The sequence below is a fragment of the Triticum aestivum genome, chromosome 5D, assembly GCF_018294505.1.
Source record: "Triticum aestivum cultivar Chinese Spring chromosome 5D, IWGSC CS RefSeq v2.1, whole genome shotgun sequence".
NCBI classification, from domain to species: Eukaryota; Viridiplantae; Streptophyta; class Magnoliopsida; order Poales; family Poaceae; genus Triticum; species Triticum aestivum.
Genome location: NC_057808.1, coordinates 349,680,574 through 349,696,128, shown reverse-complemented (window position 1 = coordinate 349,696,128; position 15,555 = coordinate 349,680,574). Strand labels below are relative to the sequence as shown.

Sequence of the window (15,555 nt, the reverse complement as noted above, 5' to 3'; positions counted from 1 at the left end):
ATGCCGATACCTTGGCTTGCCGTTATGCCTGCGCAAGCCATCGGCCGCACAACTTCATGGTCTGGTGGAACGCATCGCCCAATGCCTGCCCAAGTGGAAGGCGGCTACACTGCCAAAGAGCGGCAGGCTCACTCTCGTCCTCTCGGACCTATGCTCTATTCCAATTCACGCAATGCTCGCGCTCGCTCTTCCGAAGAAGACCATTCATGCCATCAATAAGATCATCAGAGGGTTTCTGTGGTGCGGTAAGAGCCAGGCGAACGGTGGCAATTGTTCGGTTGCTTGGGCAACGGTATGCACACCAAAGTGGACAGGCAGCCTAGGTATCCCAGACCTCGCATGGCTGAACGTGGCCTTGCAGGCGCGCTGGCCCTGGCTACAACGAGTGGATCACCAGAGGCCGTGGAGCGAGTTCAACATCGAGGTCCACAAAGAATCAATGGCTCTCTGCAAAGCCGCGACCAAGATATCAGTAGGAGATGGGAACCGAACCCTTTTCTGGGAAGATCGATGGTTAGAGGGATTCTGCCTTCAGGAGCTTGCACCGCTGGTATACGCAGCTGTCCCCCCGCGCAAAAGGAAGGCTCGATCTCTCAGGGAAGCTGTTGACACAGGAGTCTGGGCAACAGATATAAATCCGGACCTAGGGCTCGATGCTCCCGGACAGTACCTGCGCTTGTGGCATCGGATCCAGGAGACAAATCGGCAAGAGGGAGTGCGTATACCATAACTTGGGCCTGGGAAAGCAATGGTATGTTCTCTGACAAGTCGGCCTATGCGGCAAGGTTTGCAGGGCGTGAGGTGTCTATTACAGCTCAATTCACATGGAAATCCAAGGCACCATTACGCTGTTGCTTCTTCCTCTGGCTTGCAATGAAAAACCGATGCTGGACGGCAGATCGTCTTGCTCGACGAGGCCTACCACACCCGGATACCTGCCCGTTCTGCGACCAACAGGAAGAGACTTTGGATCACATCGAGCTAACATGTGTCTTTGCGCGGATGATCTGGAGAACACTATGCACCACGATTGGCAAGCCGGCTTGGACTCCGGAGGGGCATGAAACCTTGGTGGGTTGGTGCGCGGACAAGCCAAAGAACATGCGTGTCCTCATCACCTTGGTCCTTTGGGAGATGTGGAAACACCGCAATGCGATCGTCTTCAATGGCGCTTCGCCCTCGCTCACTGGGCTCATCATGCAAATCGTGAAAGAAGGAAACACTTGGTGTACGGCGGGCCTGCTCAAGGGAGATTGGAATGGCGTCGCTGCAGAGCTAGCTAGGTGGGCACGACGTGAGTAGTAAGCTTAGGCCCCTCCTCCTTGAGGAGTAGTAGATGTGGCATGCTTAGTTCATGATGTAAAACCATTTCATGTGGATTTGGGCTCTTTACCTACCCCTTCTTTATAAATATAATACGTACACTCATGCGTATTCGAAAAAAAATATAGCTTCACATTTTAAATTTGTAAAACACAAAGGCTGAAAAGGAGCGCCAGACAAACATGCCATCCAAGAAGGTTTGTGTTAAGTAAGAGCATCTATAATCGGACTTAGCAAATCCGGCCCCTCAAATGTCCGTGGGCAATGTCTGGGCATCCCTCAAATGTTGCTCGCACATCCACATACTGCAATTTTTGATCCTTAAATCCATGTAATTTATGCACGTCGATCATACGGTACAAACTGTCTGAATGCCAAAGTTCGAAACAAGGCAAAGCAAATCATAATTCAACAAACCGGACATGGAAAATTGAAATCAATGTCCCAGCGTGACAGTTGGATGGCCTTGGATCACTGGTTGGGCGCCTGCTCTGAGTGGAATGCGTATTCCTCCAGGCGGAATGCGTCCTGCTCTTCCTGCATCCGGGCAGCCTCCTCCGCCTGCATCCGGGCCGCAGCCGCCCTCACCGCCTCGTACTTCCTACGGTCGTTGGTCTCCATCTTCTTGTCCGCAAGCCACTTATTTGCATGCTTTGCCTTGCAAGTCGCAGCGACGAATTGACGCCATCGACGGACGAGGCGGACTGCGTCTCCGTCACGGCGGTGTGGGTCGGGTTGGACGACATCTCCAGCGATGGATCGGGACCGGAGGTGACGATTGGGAGCAAGGGTGGAGGACGACGAGGGTCCAAGCGCGGGAATGATTGGAGGTCGGCGGGAGGAGGAGGAAGAGTTTGGTGAATTTGATGCAATTTGAGGTGGGGTCGGAGTGGCGGTCAGCCCGGGCGTTTGAGGCCTATTTAAGAGCATGTCTGGGTCAAAAATCGTGACCGGACAGTGACCGGACGGCCCACCCAGACGTATGAGACGGGTTTGAGACGCCGACTATAAATGCTCTAGCCTTTTTTTGCCATGTTTTCATTTAGCCTATCAATCTATATGCACCCGCTCGCACACATAATTAGCACATTAGTCGCGTGTAAACACCTCAGTCATAGTGGACGGTGGTGGAAGCACGATCATGTATAGCCGCCTCCTTCTTAAAAAAGGCTAGGGTTCATGTCTCTCATCGGTGTTGTCGTAGGTCCGCCTCATCTTCAGTGGGCCTAGGGTCATGAGAGCGTGGTGGATCCTCGCAAGGGCTAGCGGGAGAGCTCCGATTTTAGTCGTCCCTTTCGGTTTTGTTATGGTTTATGTCCTGCTCATTAAAGCGAGACGGCGGCGGTCCCTGAAGATGAAATAAAGGTTTTCCTGTTTAGCGCCCGTTCTGGCGGTGTGCCTAGCATCATTGATGGACATGTGGAGGTGTGTCTCCGGCGAATCTATCTTTGATGGATTTGCTCGGATCTCGTCGTTGTTCGTCTACGATCGTGTGTCTTCAAGTTGAATCCTTTCGATTTACGTTTTTTTTTCATCAGCGGCGGTTGTTGCTCTGGTGCGCTCGTCTTATGGAGATTTAGCACGACGACTTTCTCACTAACAAGTTGTGCCCAACTTCGGCAACAGAGGGGCGATGACGGCGGCGCGCCTTCAGCATGCTTCAGTGCTTATAGTCGTCACTAGGTGGTTTATGAATCTGAATGTATTTTTTATTATTTTTTATATTCATGGTATTATCATGATTGAAGATGAATAGATTGGAAATTTGCTGGGAAAAAAGCATTATCAAGCATTCTCTCACGTCCGCTGGCGCGAAGACCTACACCACTGCTTGGTTTGGTTTGGTTTGGTCGAGTCCACCACGAAATCGGGTCAAGAGCTCGCTAGCCAACTCACCAACCTTCCTTCACGCCAGTGGCCGTATACCACCAGGTCACACACAAACACACACGATGTCTAATTTTTCTTGAACACGTATACCACCAGGTCCGTGCGGCCAGTCCACCACCGTACATATATCTATCGAAATCAAATCAAAATTCAGTCGCAGAAGGAAAATCAACCAGGAGGAACCCGACAACGGAAAGAGTAGCAGGCGAGGCTGCGTGGAATTCCAACGCCAACCCCAACCGAGAATACGGTCGGGTCGCCGGTGCGCCGTGACGAGACGACCGACGTCGACCCGCCCATGTTTCCACGCCGCGAAGCTCCCTCGAAACCCGCTCGCGCGCGCGCGCGACAATTCCATCGCTCTCACAAGGCACGAACCGGCGACCGCTCCGTCGGTCCGGCGTTTCCACCAGGCCTCCCTGCTTCCGGGAACCTTCCTCGCTCCCGGCTTTCTTCCCAAGTCCCGGCCGTCGTCCGTCCCCCCTTCCAACTTCTTTCCCTCCTTCTCGCGAGGCAACCCGGGACTATATATCCCGAGCCTTCGGGCTCGGCAAATAGCATCCAGCACGCAGCGACAATTCTCATCTCAGAGACGATCAAGAAGCAAGCACCAAGGCAACAAGAGCAGAGGAAACAGGCACAGACAAAGGACATGGACATGGAGATGACATCTTCCTCGGCGCCGGCAGCGTCCTACTTCAACTTCTCCGTGGCGCAGGCCGTGGTGACCATCTCCATCAACGTCATCCTCGTCTGGCTCTCCGCCCTCGTCAAGTCCTCCACCTCCTCCTCCTCCTCCGCCAGCCGCCGCTCGGCCGCCCCCGCGCCGGAGCCGGAGCCAGCGCAGCCTGCACCGGCAAGTGGCGCCTCCGAGGTCGACCTGGACGTGGTTCTCGGGGTGATGGGCGCGGGCGGCGCCGCCTCGGTTGGGTTCGAGGAGGCGGCGGCGCTGTTCGAGGAGGAGGAGGCGACCGTGGAGGAGGCCGCGGCGGCGTTCCGCGTCTTCGACCGCAACGGCGACGGGTTCGTCGACGCCGGAGAGCTCGGGAGCGTGCTGAGGTCGCTCGGGTTCACCGCCGGCGTCGCGGCCGCGGAATGCCAGCGCATGATCGACGCCTATGACGAGAACAAGGACGGCCGGATGGACTTCCAGGAGTTCCTCAACTTCATGGAGAGGAGCAGCTCGTGAAGTGGCCGCCGGCGTCCGATGACCGATGATTTGCTCAATTCGTTTGTTCGTTTGTTCGTTTGTTCTCCTTGTCCTTTTTCCGGCCCGAATGGAGCCGAATGGTGCACCGTGCACACAATCTCGTCTGTATCCAATCCTATTCTTTATACTACAATATATGATTTTTAGCACTATATGATGAGATGGAGTAAATATGTAGAATCTTTTCACTAAATCATTTTTCTTTGACGGATTCTATCTTTAGCCATGGTTCTATCGTGTATCCAACTTTTGCCTTGCATCAAATTTTAATGACACGGAGGCCGAGGCACTTTGTTGTCTCATCTAACGCTAACTCCAAGGCGCCAACCTATTTGGTCCATGCATTTGCTACAACCATTTGAGAATTCGGCCAGGGACTGAACACATCTACCAATCCTAAGTTATGGATGAACGGTGGTAGGATGAACTACAAATGGACATAAAAAACTACCAATCCTAAGTTATGGATGAACGGTGTTAGGATGAACTACAGATGAACACAAAAAACTACTCAGGTTCGGGCCACCTTCTTAGTGTAATACCCTACTCCTGCCTTGTTTCTTATTGCAATGGTAAAAAGCTACAATGTGTGTCTGTTACAAGATGAAAAGGTCGACTCTCGGTGGCTTCGGCCTCCCCTATTTATATTGTCAATGGAGGACCTGCTCGAGGCCCCTATTGGTCGAATATACATTGGAATAGGCTGGTCTAGCTTGTACCATGGTGGCATGGTTGCCCATGGCACGCGTGTACGAATGATGATGACGTCCTCCCGGGGTAGTATGTTACCCCCTGATACTTACCAGCCTCCTTCGGTATACGTAGGGTGGTAGCGAGGTACTGCCACTGTAACAGTGTTGGCAGTGGGTGAATCTTACTGTAGCCGTTGTGGATGACTTCGTCCACACGGGTCCTGCCGGAGCCCATGCGCAAGGGCTAGTCATTCAACCTTTGTCCCTTTTCTGACACAGACAGCAGTGTTCCTTGGTACGGGCCATTGTGCGGCCTCCGAAGTCAAGGTCCACTTCTCTCGAACGGGCAGGTGGTGTGTCAATGCGGCCTCCTGGGAAGATACTGCGAAGGGCTCCCCTGAGTCAATCTATTTCCATGTCTCGTACTGTCCTCCGACGACCCAGGTCATGGTCCAACGGGTGCATCAGGGTCTTCAAAAGATATTCCCCTGGATGGAGAAATATACATGCCTTCGTCGTCAAGGTTCCTCTTAGCAGGTTAGTAATACCCTAGTTTTACTTACACCGACAGTAGCCCCCGGGCCCGTTACCCGTCTTGGCGGCTGCTGGGCCCGAGACAGGTGACGGGGCCCTGTCGCTCCAAAGCCTTGACGCGTGGCGGCCGACCACTCATGACGGGACCGGGTGTTGAAGACTTTTTCTATGTTGCATTGAAGGATGGCTTGATGGGCGTTTTTGTCAGACCACAGGAGCGCCTCGATTACCACCCACGCTCGCGGCACGTCCTTGGGAAGCGGAGAACGTGGGCAGTAATTGTCGAGAGGCGGGCGGTTTCCCTTTCGTTTGCCCCTTGGTATATAAAGGTGAGGTGCTAGAGCGCCGTTAGCCCGTTCTGTCGTCCTTGCCCCCCAACCATTCTCTTCGCCATCGCCACAGCTCTTCTCCTTTTTCTCGCATCTGCCCCCATCTAGGATCTTTTTCCATGGAGTCTCATAGATCCAAGCCCACCGTGGATAAGGGGAAGAACAGCGAGGTGGCGATGGTGCCGCAGCCGTTGGAGCCGGCCCTGCACGAGTCGGCGTATGCGGATGCCGATAGCGAAGGCGCTTCATTTCTTGGTCGGTGGTCATAGGCGCGAGTGGGGGCGCATGAAGCTGCTGCCGGTGGGCAGCCAAGGAGTAGACGCGAACGTGGTTCCCATCTTTGTCAATTTCCTTGTCGCCGGTCTGGTGCCTCGTGCTCCATATGTTGCATCTCCACCCGAACGCGGTGTCGGTCTTGGCCATCTTCGCCCATTTCTGTGAGGGCTTTGTCGGAGTGCGACTGTCGCTGGAGCTTTTTCGGCATTTCTACTCCCGCCCACCTGAACTCCATGGACAAACAGATCTCCGGATGTTTGACTTTCCGCTTCACAGTGAAGAAGACGGATATGAGTTACATTCCTATGAATTTGTACTCTCATGTGAGAGAGTGGCGCCAGAACTGGCTGCTGGTCAAGACTCTGCGTGGCTCCCCTCTGCTACGTGAACCAGAGTCTCCCCCGCCTGTGATGAAGCGCCCTGGATGGACAAGGTGTGTCGACAGCAAGGCCTTCGACCCAGTTCACCAATGTGTCAAGTTGTTTGCGGTGTGGGGGTTGGATGGTCGTATGGTGGCGAGTAGTTTCGCCCGCCATCGGATTTCCCCTCTTCAGTTCCGAAAGGAGCCGACCTGGATGCTCGCGGGGAAGGAGGACGGCCAACGCTTACACCGAGATGGCCTCCCGGGTGAGAATCTATCATGGGTGGGAGACTCTGTTCAATTTTGACGGGGCCCCGGGCATGCCGCGTTCGGTCCGGATGCTTCATAAAAGCTAGACCCACGATGCCATCATGAAGAGGATGCCGATGTGCGACAGGTGGGGTCCTGTTCTCGTGGGTTCGGTGGACCCCGAGTGGTCGAACCCCTTCTCACCGCAGGCGGCCTTGATCGGGCCCAACTCTGAGGGGGTAGCAGAGGAAGGCGCAGAGGAGAAGGAGGACGGAAATGACTCCGAGGGCTCTTCCAGCACCCTGACCGGGGAAGGGGGGACGCACCTCCACCACCCAGCCGGAAACGTGCCTTATCTCCCGCAGCCCCTAGCTCTACTACCCGAGATCAACGATGACACCGCGTTGCCGACACTAGGTAAATCTTGAGTTTGCTTTCTGGTTATTGGGACACTATTGCTCACTGTTGGCCTTTGTCTTTAGTTTGTCGACCGGGGACGATGACGTGGCGAAGGTGATTCCTCCTTCGGCCACCAACGCATCCTCGGGGGATGTTGTCGAGGTTCCGGCAGCCCCCGAGCCTAGAAAGGCTCGTGTTTTACGGGACCATGCCAGTGGTCCTATTGGAGGGCCGGGTCCGAGATTTTCCTTCCTCCATGACTGGCTCAAGAGGATGGACCGCCAAGGACGAGTATGTAGATTATTCCTTAAGGGTGTAGGCTTTGTAGCCCTCAAGTTATTTTTAACTGTTGCTTCGCCATGCGTGTAGCCCGTCTCGCCCCTGCCGCCCGGCGAAGAAGGTGAAGCGGGTGGTGAAGAAAAGGACGACCGGTGAGGATGATTCGGCCTCGTCGCTAGGCCAGGAGGTGGCGAGCTGCCTTGCTGCGGGAGGATTGCAGTCGGAGGTGGGGAACGCGGATGTCTCCTCGCGTGCTACCCCATCATCCATCCCAGATCCAAACATCGTCGTGGTAGCAAGGGCCGAGGCCGGTGACCCAGAGGCGGACCGTAGGGCTTAGGACGCAGAGTCTTCCTGGGAGGCTGCCCGAGACGCCTGGAGCGGGGCGGATCCCTTTACGGCAGACAACCCCGCGCAAGAAGATGGCCCCGAGGCAGCGACGGCCCCCGATGGCTCTGTTGGAGAGGACGAGGGTGCCGCTCGAGCCGTTCGGAAGGCCATGGAGAAGAGTTCCTCCAAGAGAACCTTGACCCCAGAGGCCCCCGTTATTGGGTCTACGGGGGCTCCGGGACCCCGCCGGGTGATGCCCCGGGGAGTGCCGCCGTCCCAAACACCCAGGCCCTGGAGGCCCCCGTTATTGGGTCGGGGGGGAGGGGGCTCTGTCCGTCAATCCCTCAGGCAGCGTCACCCCTACTCTTTCAGCACTAGCAGGAGGTCACCCGGCAGGCGCCTCCAGCTTGGGACTTGAACAATGAGTGGGTTGGTTCGACCATAAAGAACTTAACCACCTAAGTTATATTCAGTTCGCTAAATGGTCGGATTTTTTACAAGCCGCTTAACTAGCGCTTTACAAAATGAATATTTAGCAATAGGTGGACATAAAAGTAAACAAATTTAGTGAGCAAGAGGGCAATGATTGGATTTCAAGAACAATCTCTTTTGTTGTGAATAAGAGATTATTGTCGTGCCACAAAAAAATAATACAAAAACATATAGCAAAGGAGGAACATACTTGAGACAGTAAAGGAGAAATGCCTCATAATCATAATGGAAGCCAGAAGGCAGAAGGCATGAACACCGATAAAACAATAAGAGTTAAATACACTACAAGTGCCATAACTTGTCCGAAGCGGTCAGTTTGGTGTCTAAATATGTAAAATACACAAAAAGATGTTGTAACTTGTCTGAGTGTTCAAATACAATGCCTTTAGACATATGCCACCGTATTGAGTGCCCGCGTGTAGCTGGCCACATGTCAGTGGTTGCAGGGACGCGCTGTGATCATACCAGCACTAAAGCACCGGATCCCATCAGAACTCCGAAGTTAAGCGTGCTTGGGCGAGAGTAGTACTAGGATGGGTGACCTCCTGGGAAGTCCTCGTGTTGCATTCCCTATTTAAGAGAAAAAAAGAGCTATGCGTGTTTTTTTACGGAAATGCCCCTATGATTTAATTAATTCTCACGAAAAAATACCCCTTGATTTTAATTAATACTCGTAAAAAATACCATAAAGTGAGCGTGCAGGAAATTTGAACCCGGGACATCCTTGTAGCGTGATAATCAAGCGGACCAGGCGGCCATGCTTTGGTTTGCAATTACTTATCAGCAAGCGGTTTATATATGTGACCGCACGTATCACTCTGCATATGCTTTTGCTGGAGTAGTTTTCTTTTTATTTTTATATTCCAAGTTACTATCTTGTTTTTCTTCGAGTAAAGTTTCTGTTTAGTTTTCATGATACATAAATTTTTTCATATGAAAAAATAAATTAATCATCATTATAAAATTATTGTTTATTTTATATCTCTATTCTATTTCCATTATCGTGTACTTTGAAGAGATAAACATGAATTTTTTCTAAAATTGGTGTGGATTTAAATAGTTGTACCTATATTAAAAACATGGTGAGTTTTTTTCTTAAATACATGTTCAAGTTCATGTCCATTTTTCATTTTCATATCATTTTTGAAAATGCTCACCATGTATTTTGAAAATGATGAATGCGTATTACAAAATTTAATGTGTAATATTATTCTTAAATTTCTACAAACACGCTTAACATATTAGTACATTTATGTATGATGAAAATTAAACAGAAACTTCACTCAAATAAAAAACAAAGCAGTACATAAAAAAACTGTAGAAAACATGTGCAACGCGATTCATGGAATCGTGCATATAAGTTGCTAGTTAGCAGTTAACTGCAAACCGAAATGTGGCCTCGTGGTCCGCTCATTTGATAGGCAACCAGGAGGTCCGTGATTTGAATTCCCTCCATGCCAAACCATGCCAATTTGTGCTTATATTTTTGTGAGAATTAATTAAGGTACAAGCACGTTCACCTAAAAAAACAGTGTGCATCCAGCGTCCGCAACGATTTTTTTCAAGAATTAACTAAAGTCCAGGGGCATTTTTGTAAACAAAAATACTACACGCAAAACTCACAACGTGCCTACAGCCATTGACATGTGGCCCAGCGACACACTGGCATGCCACGCTAGCACTTGATTTGGCGGCATACGTCCAGAGGCACCGTATTTGAATGCCCAGACAAATTACGGCACCATTTTTGTGTATTTTTCAAGTTTAAGCATCAAACTTACCGCACCGGACAAGTTAGGACACCTGTAATGTATTTAACTCAAACAATAATGACAAGAATGAGCATTACTTGGTGCTGGTCTACCGGATGTTATTCAGTGACATTCTGCCATGATTCATCAAGGCACAGTAGGGAGTAATCCCGACCTTTCTCTAAGATAAGACAGAACTATATAACAAACAAATCCGGATTCACACTCAACAGCGAGTACACTGAATGAACCTGAACACCTGACAAGCAAATGGGCGTCAATCACCTTGCATGAGCAGATCCTAACTGGCATAACCCTGCTGGTAATTTTTCAGTTCATATATAAGCTCACTTCATCGCGAAGTGAGAACAGATTTTAGTTACATCATCAGCGTTGATGCATGATTACATTGAAAGCATTAGGAATAAGAATATTGTTAAATAATATTCTCATTTTCAAAGAGCAGTCTAAATTACGGTGTAGTTATTCCTTCTTCAGTTGGACACGCCTTTTCCCTTTCCTGATTGAATCTTGCACGCGCGAAATCCTCACTTCAGAATCCTGAGCTCTTATTTTCTTCCACAACTCTTCATAAGACTTGGGTATAGTGTAATACTCATGAAACATTAGTCCAGTTGCCCTACAGGAGGACGAAATGCAAATTATTAGAACATTAATTAGAGTTATCACGCTGAATGCATGTTGTTGCTAGAGAGAAGGTAGTAGTAGAAGTTAATTAAGAAGTTGTACCATTCACGATGATTGCAGTAGGTGAGAAGATGATCAGCGATGGTGAAGGGCCTGACGGACGGGCGAATCTTCTCCTTCACGTCGTGGACCTGACACAACGTCGTTGGCCGCTCAAATGACTGGCTGCTCAGGGAATGCACGACAACCGGATCCGGGAGTGGCACAGTGAGGTAAATTGAGTTGCTGCTGATGGAAGGAAGGTTCTTCGCCTTCACGGACAGGCACCTGTCCATGGAGACAAACAATGCTCGGTCGCCAAGACTGCTTACTGGGATCAGTTCCCAGTGGCCGAGGCTTACATCAACCTTGAAGATCGCAATGACGTAACGTCGCCACTCCTCCACATCACGGCCCACCAAGTTCATAGACTTGACAACAAGTAGCATGTGGCCATCGGACTCCACGAGATAGAAGCTGCAGAAAAATGGGTTGCCAAACTTAATTGGAACATGAGCAACGACAGGGCCAGGACCAAGTGGTTTTGGAGGGTAGACTTGCACAATCTGCCTTGAAGTCTGCAGGAAACCGTAAAGCTGACCTTGGAAGGGCAAGGTATTGGAAAGATACATGTCTTTGTGAATGACCTCCCAGCTTGAGTGGCCTGCATCAGCACTGAGCACCACAGATGACCAAGGGAACCAAGCCACGACGGCAATGGAAGTGGTGGATGACACACTGCTACAAACCGCAGCGTTCATGCGGAGCACGCAGTTGCGGTTCCGGATCAGCTTCTGGTAGACGGGGACGAGGGATGGGAAGTCGACCACGACCCGCGTGAAGGGGTGGAGCACGCGGATCGTGGTGGCTCGCTTGTGCAGCAGGATGACAAGACCATCAGTGAAGCCAATGATCCTGTGGCGCTGGAGCTCGGGCAGGCGGACGCGGAGGCACCTGGCCGTTCGCTTCTGGAAGAAGGTTATCTGGCAGGCGTCATCCGGGCGGACGGCGTCGCCGTCGCAGAGCGCGACCCAGTCGACCGGGCGGAGAGATCGTATCCGCAGGGTGGGGTCTCGCGGGCTGGGCGCGCAGGCGCGCCATCCCGAGCAGACCGCGCGGAAGGCAATGTAGTCCACCACGTCGAATTCCAGCACCAGCGCGGCGACTTGGTGGACTATGTCGTCCGGGAGGGATGCCCAGCCGGTCACCTGCGCCGGAGCGGGGGAAATCCGGCGTTTGCAGGGGGAGAGAAGGGGAAACGATGGACCTTTACGCTTCCGTCCGGCCGGAGCAAAAGAAGGCGCCTTTCTCCCCATCCCGCACCTCTGGCTTGCTCGGATGCGTTGCTCTCGGCGCCTCGCTCATCGACCGGCGCTAAATAGGCCTCCTCCGATCAGTCTGCGACTCGGCCTCCTCAGATCAGTCTGCGATCCCAAATCGGAGGAATTAAAGGATCGAAGGGGGATCTGAGCGGCGCCTGGAAAGAACATCCAGCGACGTATTTAGACACGGCGCATCAGTAAATCGGGTGGAGAAATAAGAACCTGGCGTGGCCGCGGCGGCTACCGCCGCCGGAGTAGGGTGGAAGCACGCCGCTCCCAATCCTGAGCTCCCCACACTTTTTCTTTTCATTTCGCGATATCTTTCTGGTACAGTACAAATCCGGATGCATAAGCGGGTCTCGCCGCGCTCTCGGGCCCACGTGCAGGCAAGATACCGTCACAGTATATCTGTATGTATACCTATACCTACTTGCTTTTCTTTTACAGCGAAGGGCCTTTCGTGCATCATTACTCCCGTATAAAGGATGGTGCAGTATCAGTCTCCTGAGCTCTTTGCGGGCGAAGGGCGTCTCCCAGCCGTCCGTTCCGCCATGGGTTGCCGCGAGGGCAACTCAGGGGCTGCACGAGCCGTTTCATCTACCTGGACAGTAACGAAGTCGAATCCACTCAGGTTCAGACCTTTCGGGGAGGTAAAACCTTACAATGCTTTGTTTATATTGATTGTGGACGGGGTGCAGAATACAAATTGACCTAGGTCGAGATTGAGTATGAATGAGTTGGCATCTACGGTCTGCACCACTGGTTTTATATAAACATTGGGATACTTAGGGTTACACATAGGTCTATCTAAAGATAAATGTGTTGAAGATTGCGTTCGTGCCTTGGAGTATGTGCCAAGTCTTCGGGAGATTCCATCTTGATTCCTCAGGGCCTGACGAATGTGACCCATTGGTTGGTCATTTGAGGGGCCTCGGCCCGACCCACGTCGATAGGTCGACGTGGTCAGCATTCCCTTATCCAGGACCCGAGGACTGTCCTTCATCTTTGGTCTTCGGACTTACAAACTGGTTCAATAAATTCTTCGCGTGTCTCCCCCCAAAACGATCAGAGTTTTGCCCTAGGAGTATCACACCTCGGTCACCTGAGGAACCCCAATTGAGCTTCCCAAAAGGTGTTTCTCTTTTGTCAGATTCGAAGACCCCCTTTTAGAGCAGAATTACCTTAACGGTGAAGTCTACCAGTGTAGGGGTGATGATGTTGGTTTGGTCGTGTTTTGACAACTTTGACCAAACCCGAATCGCCACCTTGTACTTTTAGAACCGAACGGTCCTTTCAGATGTCATTATGGTGTGTTGGCGCAGCTTAAGGCTGCTGCCATTGGCACGTCTAATCAATAAACAGATTGTGCTCCGGATTTACAACAGCATTTATCAGCAAACCCGTGATTCCCACGCGCACATAATGCATATCTCACTGGGAACCCAGGAAATTACTGCCACGCTGCATTAGGGAAGCAACGCTGGTGGCGATGCCCCTGAAAATCCTGGCATTACGCTCAGTCCAAATGAACCAGGCCACCACAGTAGTCGCGGAAGACCACTTCATCTTCAGGTCTCTCCTGGCAAATGAATCGAATCCATACTCCCGCCATTGCCTGAAAGAGTGAGTTCCGTCTATAGGCAGCCTGTTCAAGGGAATGCTGAAAGTTTGAAAAGCCTTCTTCCATAGCTCCAGGGAGAAAGAGCAGTGCATGAATAAGTGCAAGGCGGACTCAGAGTGGCATCTGCAGAGGGCATAGAACGGGCTGTGTTGCCAGCATCTCTTCGCGAGCAGGTCCGCCGTGAGGCAGCGGCCCTGGACACCCATCCACGCGGAGAGCCTTAACTTTCCTGGTACCGGAGCCTTCCAAATCAGTACCTTCAGATTAGACTGAACACCGCCCATGAATTGAATCTTGTATGCGGACGCAGCGGAGTAGGAGCCATCAACCGTCCACTTCCATGTGATCTTGTCAGGGTGGGGCGAAAGCTGAATATTCTGGATGGCACTCCACAACATAATGTAATCACGCAGAGCCTCGATTGGTGGCAACGGTTTAATTGTTGACATCCAGCCAGTTGTTATCATGAATAGCATCCTTGAGTGAGCTCCTATGCTGGAATGGGGAAGAAACGGCTTCTTGGGAGGGCCACTGCTCAACCAGTTATCATCCCAGAAGGATATCTTCTCTCCATTAAAACAGGGCGATGACAGAGTTGAGGCTTGAAACAGGGCGATGACCTGATCGTCAATAGGTAGAGGGAGATCAAGCCACGGTTTGTCCTCCTCGGTCCACCTGAGCCATAGCCAACGGCAGCGCAGAGCGCGGCTATATCTCTCAAGGTCGGTGATACCTAGCCCACCAAAATCCAAAGGCTTGCAGATCCTTTTGCATGCCATCAGACACTTGGCAGCCAATGCCTCACCATTCTCGGCCCAAAAGAGCGGCGCAGTTTGTTCAGCTGTGCATCAGCTCACTTGTTTACGATAGTCACCATCATCTGGAAAGCAGGGACAGCGGATAGGACCTGGCGAACAAGCACAAGCTTCACACCGACGGCGACCCGTTGACATTTATTTTTGTTGAAGATGTGGCCAGCAAGTTTGAAACCCAGTCACTCCAGGTCAGACTGAAACCTCTAAAGCTCAAAAGCTGGAACGCCCATGAGACGGAATCAAAGGCTTTGGATATGTCCAGCTTCACAAGTAGGCTAGGGATCTTCCTCTGTTGCAACAACTTAGCGGCACCCTGGACGAACACAAAGTTGTCATGGATAGATCTTCCTTTAATGAATGTGTTCTCGCAGTTGGCAATCAGCTTTGGCATCACAGGTTGCAGTCTGTTAGCGAGCATCTTAGCGGCGATCTTCCCAAAAGCAATGGACAAGACAAATAGGTCGGTAGTCCCCGGGCATAGAGGGCTCCTCCTTCTTAGGCTGGTCATAGTGGGGAGTAACTTATACTAGTGTCATGCATGTGACACTAGTCTAAGTTACTACCTTCATAGTGCAAAGTAACATAATAGTAGTGTCATATGGTGCTTCATTTATTAGCTCATAGACTCATTTTACCTCGGGAAGCGCTATGTTACAGTAACATATTATATTACCACAAGCACCTCTTTCCTTATTAAATACTTGCCACATAAGCAAAATTATCTTGGGATGTGTTAAGTTACTACCTAAGTTACCCCACTATGGCTACCCTTAGCAAGCATAATCATTGTGGCCGAGTTGAGCGGGCTCAGGGCTTGAGAATTCAATACCTGAAACCATTGACCAACACACTCTGAAAAACTTGCCAGTAAATCCGTCGGGACCGTGGGTGCAGCTGAAAAATTGTACCTTTAATCTCATCTTCAGTGAAAGGTGCATCAAAAGGGCAGATAGGTCAATAGCCGGCACGTTGAGCGCTTCAAGATTCAGAGTGTG

At 51.3% G+C, this 15,555-nt stretch overlaps 2 protein-coding genes and 1 non-coding gene across 4 annotated transcripts; 2 read left to right on the top strand and 1 right to left on the bottom strand.

The window, feature by feature from the left end:
- Positions 1–3,394: 3,394 nt before the first annotated feature.
- LOC123124878 (uncharacterized) lies at positions 3,395–4,575 on the top strand. The gene has a single exon (XM_044545421.1). The coding sequence runs from the start codon at positions 3,512–3,514 to the stop codon at positions 4,400–4,402; it is 891 nt and encodes a 296-aa protein (XP_044401356.1). The 5' UTR covers positions 3,395–3,511; the 3' UTR covers positions 4,403–4,575.
- Positions 4,576–8,815: 4,240 nt separating this feature from the next.
- Positions 8,816–8,934, top strand: LOC123126628 (5S ribosomal RNA). Its single transcript, XR_006461860.1, has one exon. It is a non-coding gene; the product is annotated as a 5S ribosomal RNA (ribosomal RNA).
- A 1,498-nt stretch (positions 8,935–10,432) lies between these two features.
- Positions 10,433–12,606, bottom strand: LOC123121685 (uncharacterized). 2 transcript variants are annotated; one of them, XM_044541703.1, is made up of 3 exons: positions 12,347–12,606; positions 10,866–12,226; positions 10,433–10,755 (listed from the first exon to the last, which is right to left on the bottom strand). In XM_044541703.1, exons 2-3 carry the CDS (start codon positions 12,116–12,118, stop codon positions 10,599–10,601), a joined length of 1,410 nt encoding a protein of 469 aa, XP_044397638.1. In that variant the 5' UTR covers positions 12,119–12,226; positions 12,347–12,606; the 3' UTR covers positions 10,433–10,598. The 2 variants fall into 2 exon arrangements, with proteins under 2 accessions (XP_044397638.1, XP_044397639.1); XM_044541704.1 differs by having other exon boundaries at positions 10,866–12,279; positions 12,347–12,553.
- Between the last annotated feature and the right edge of the window lie 2,949 nt (positions 12,607–15,555).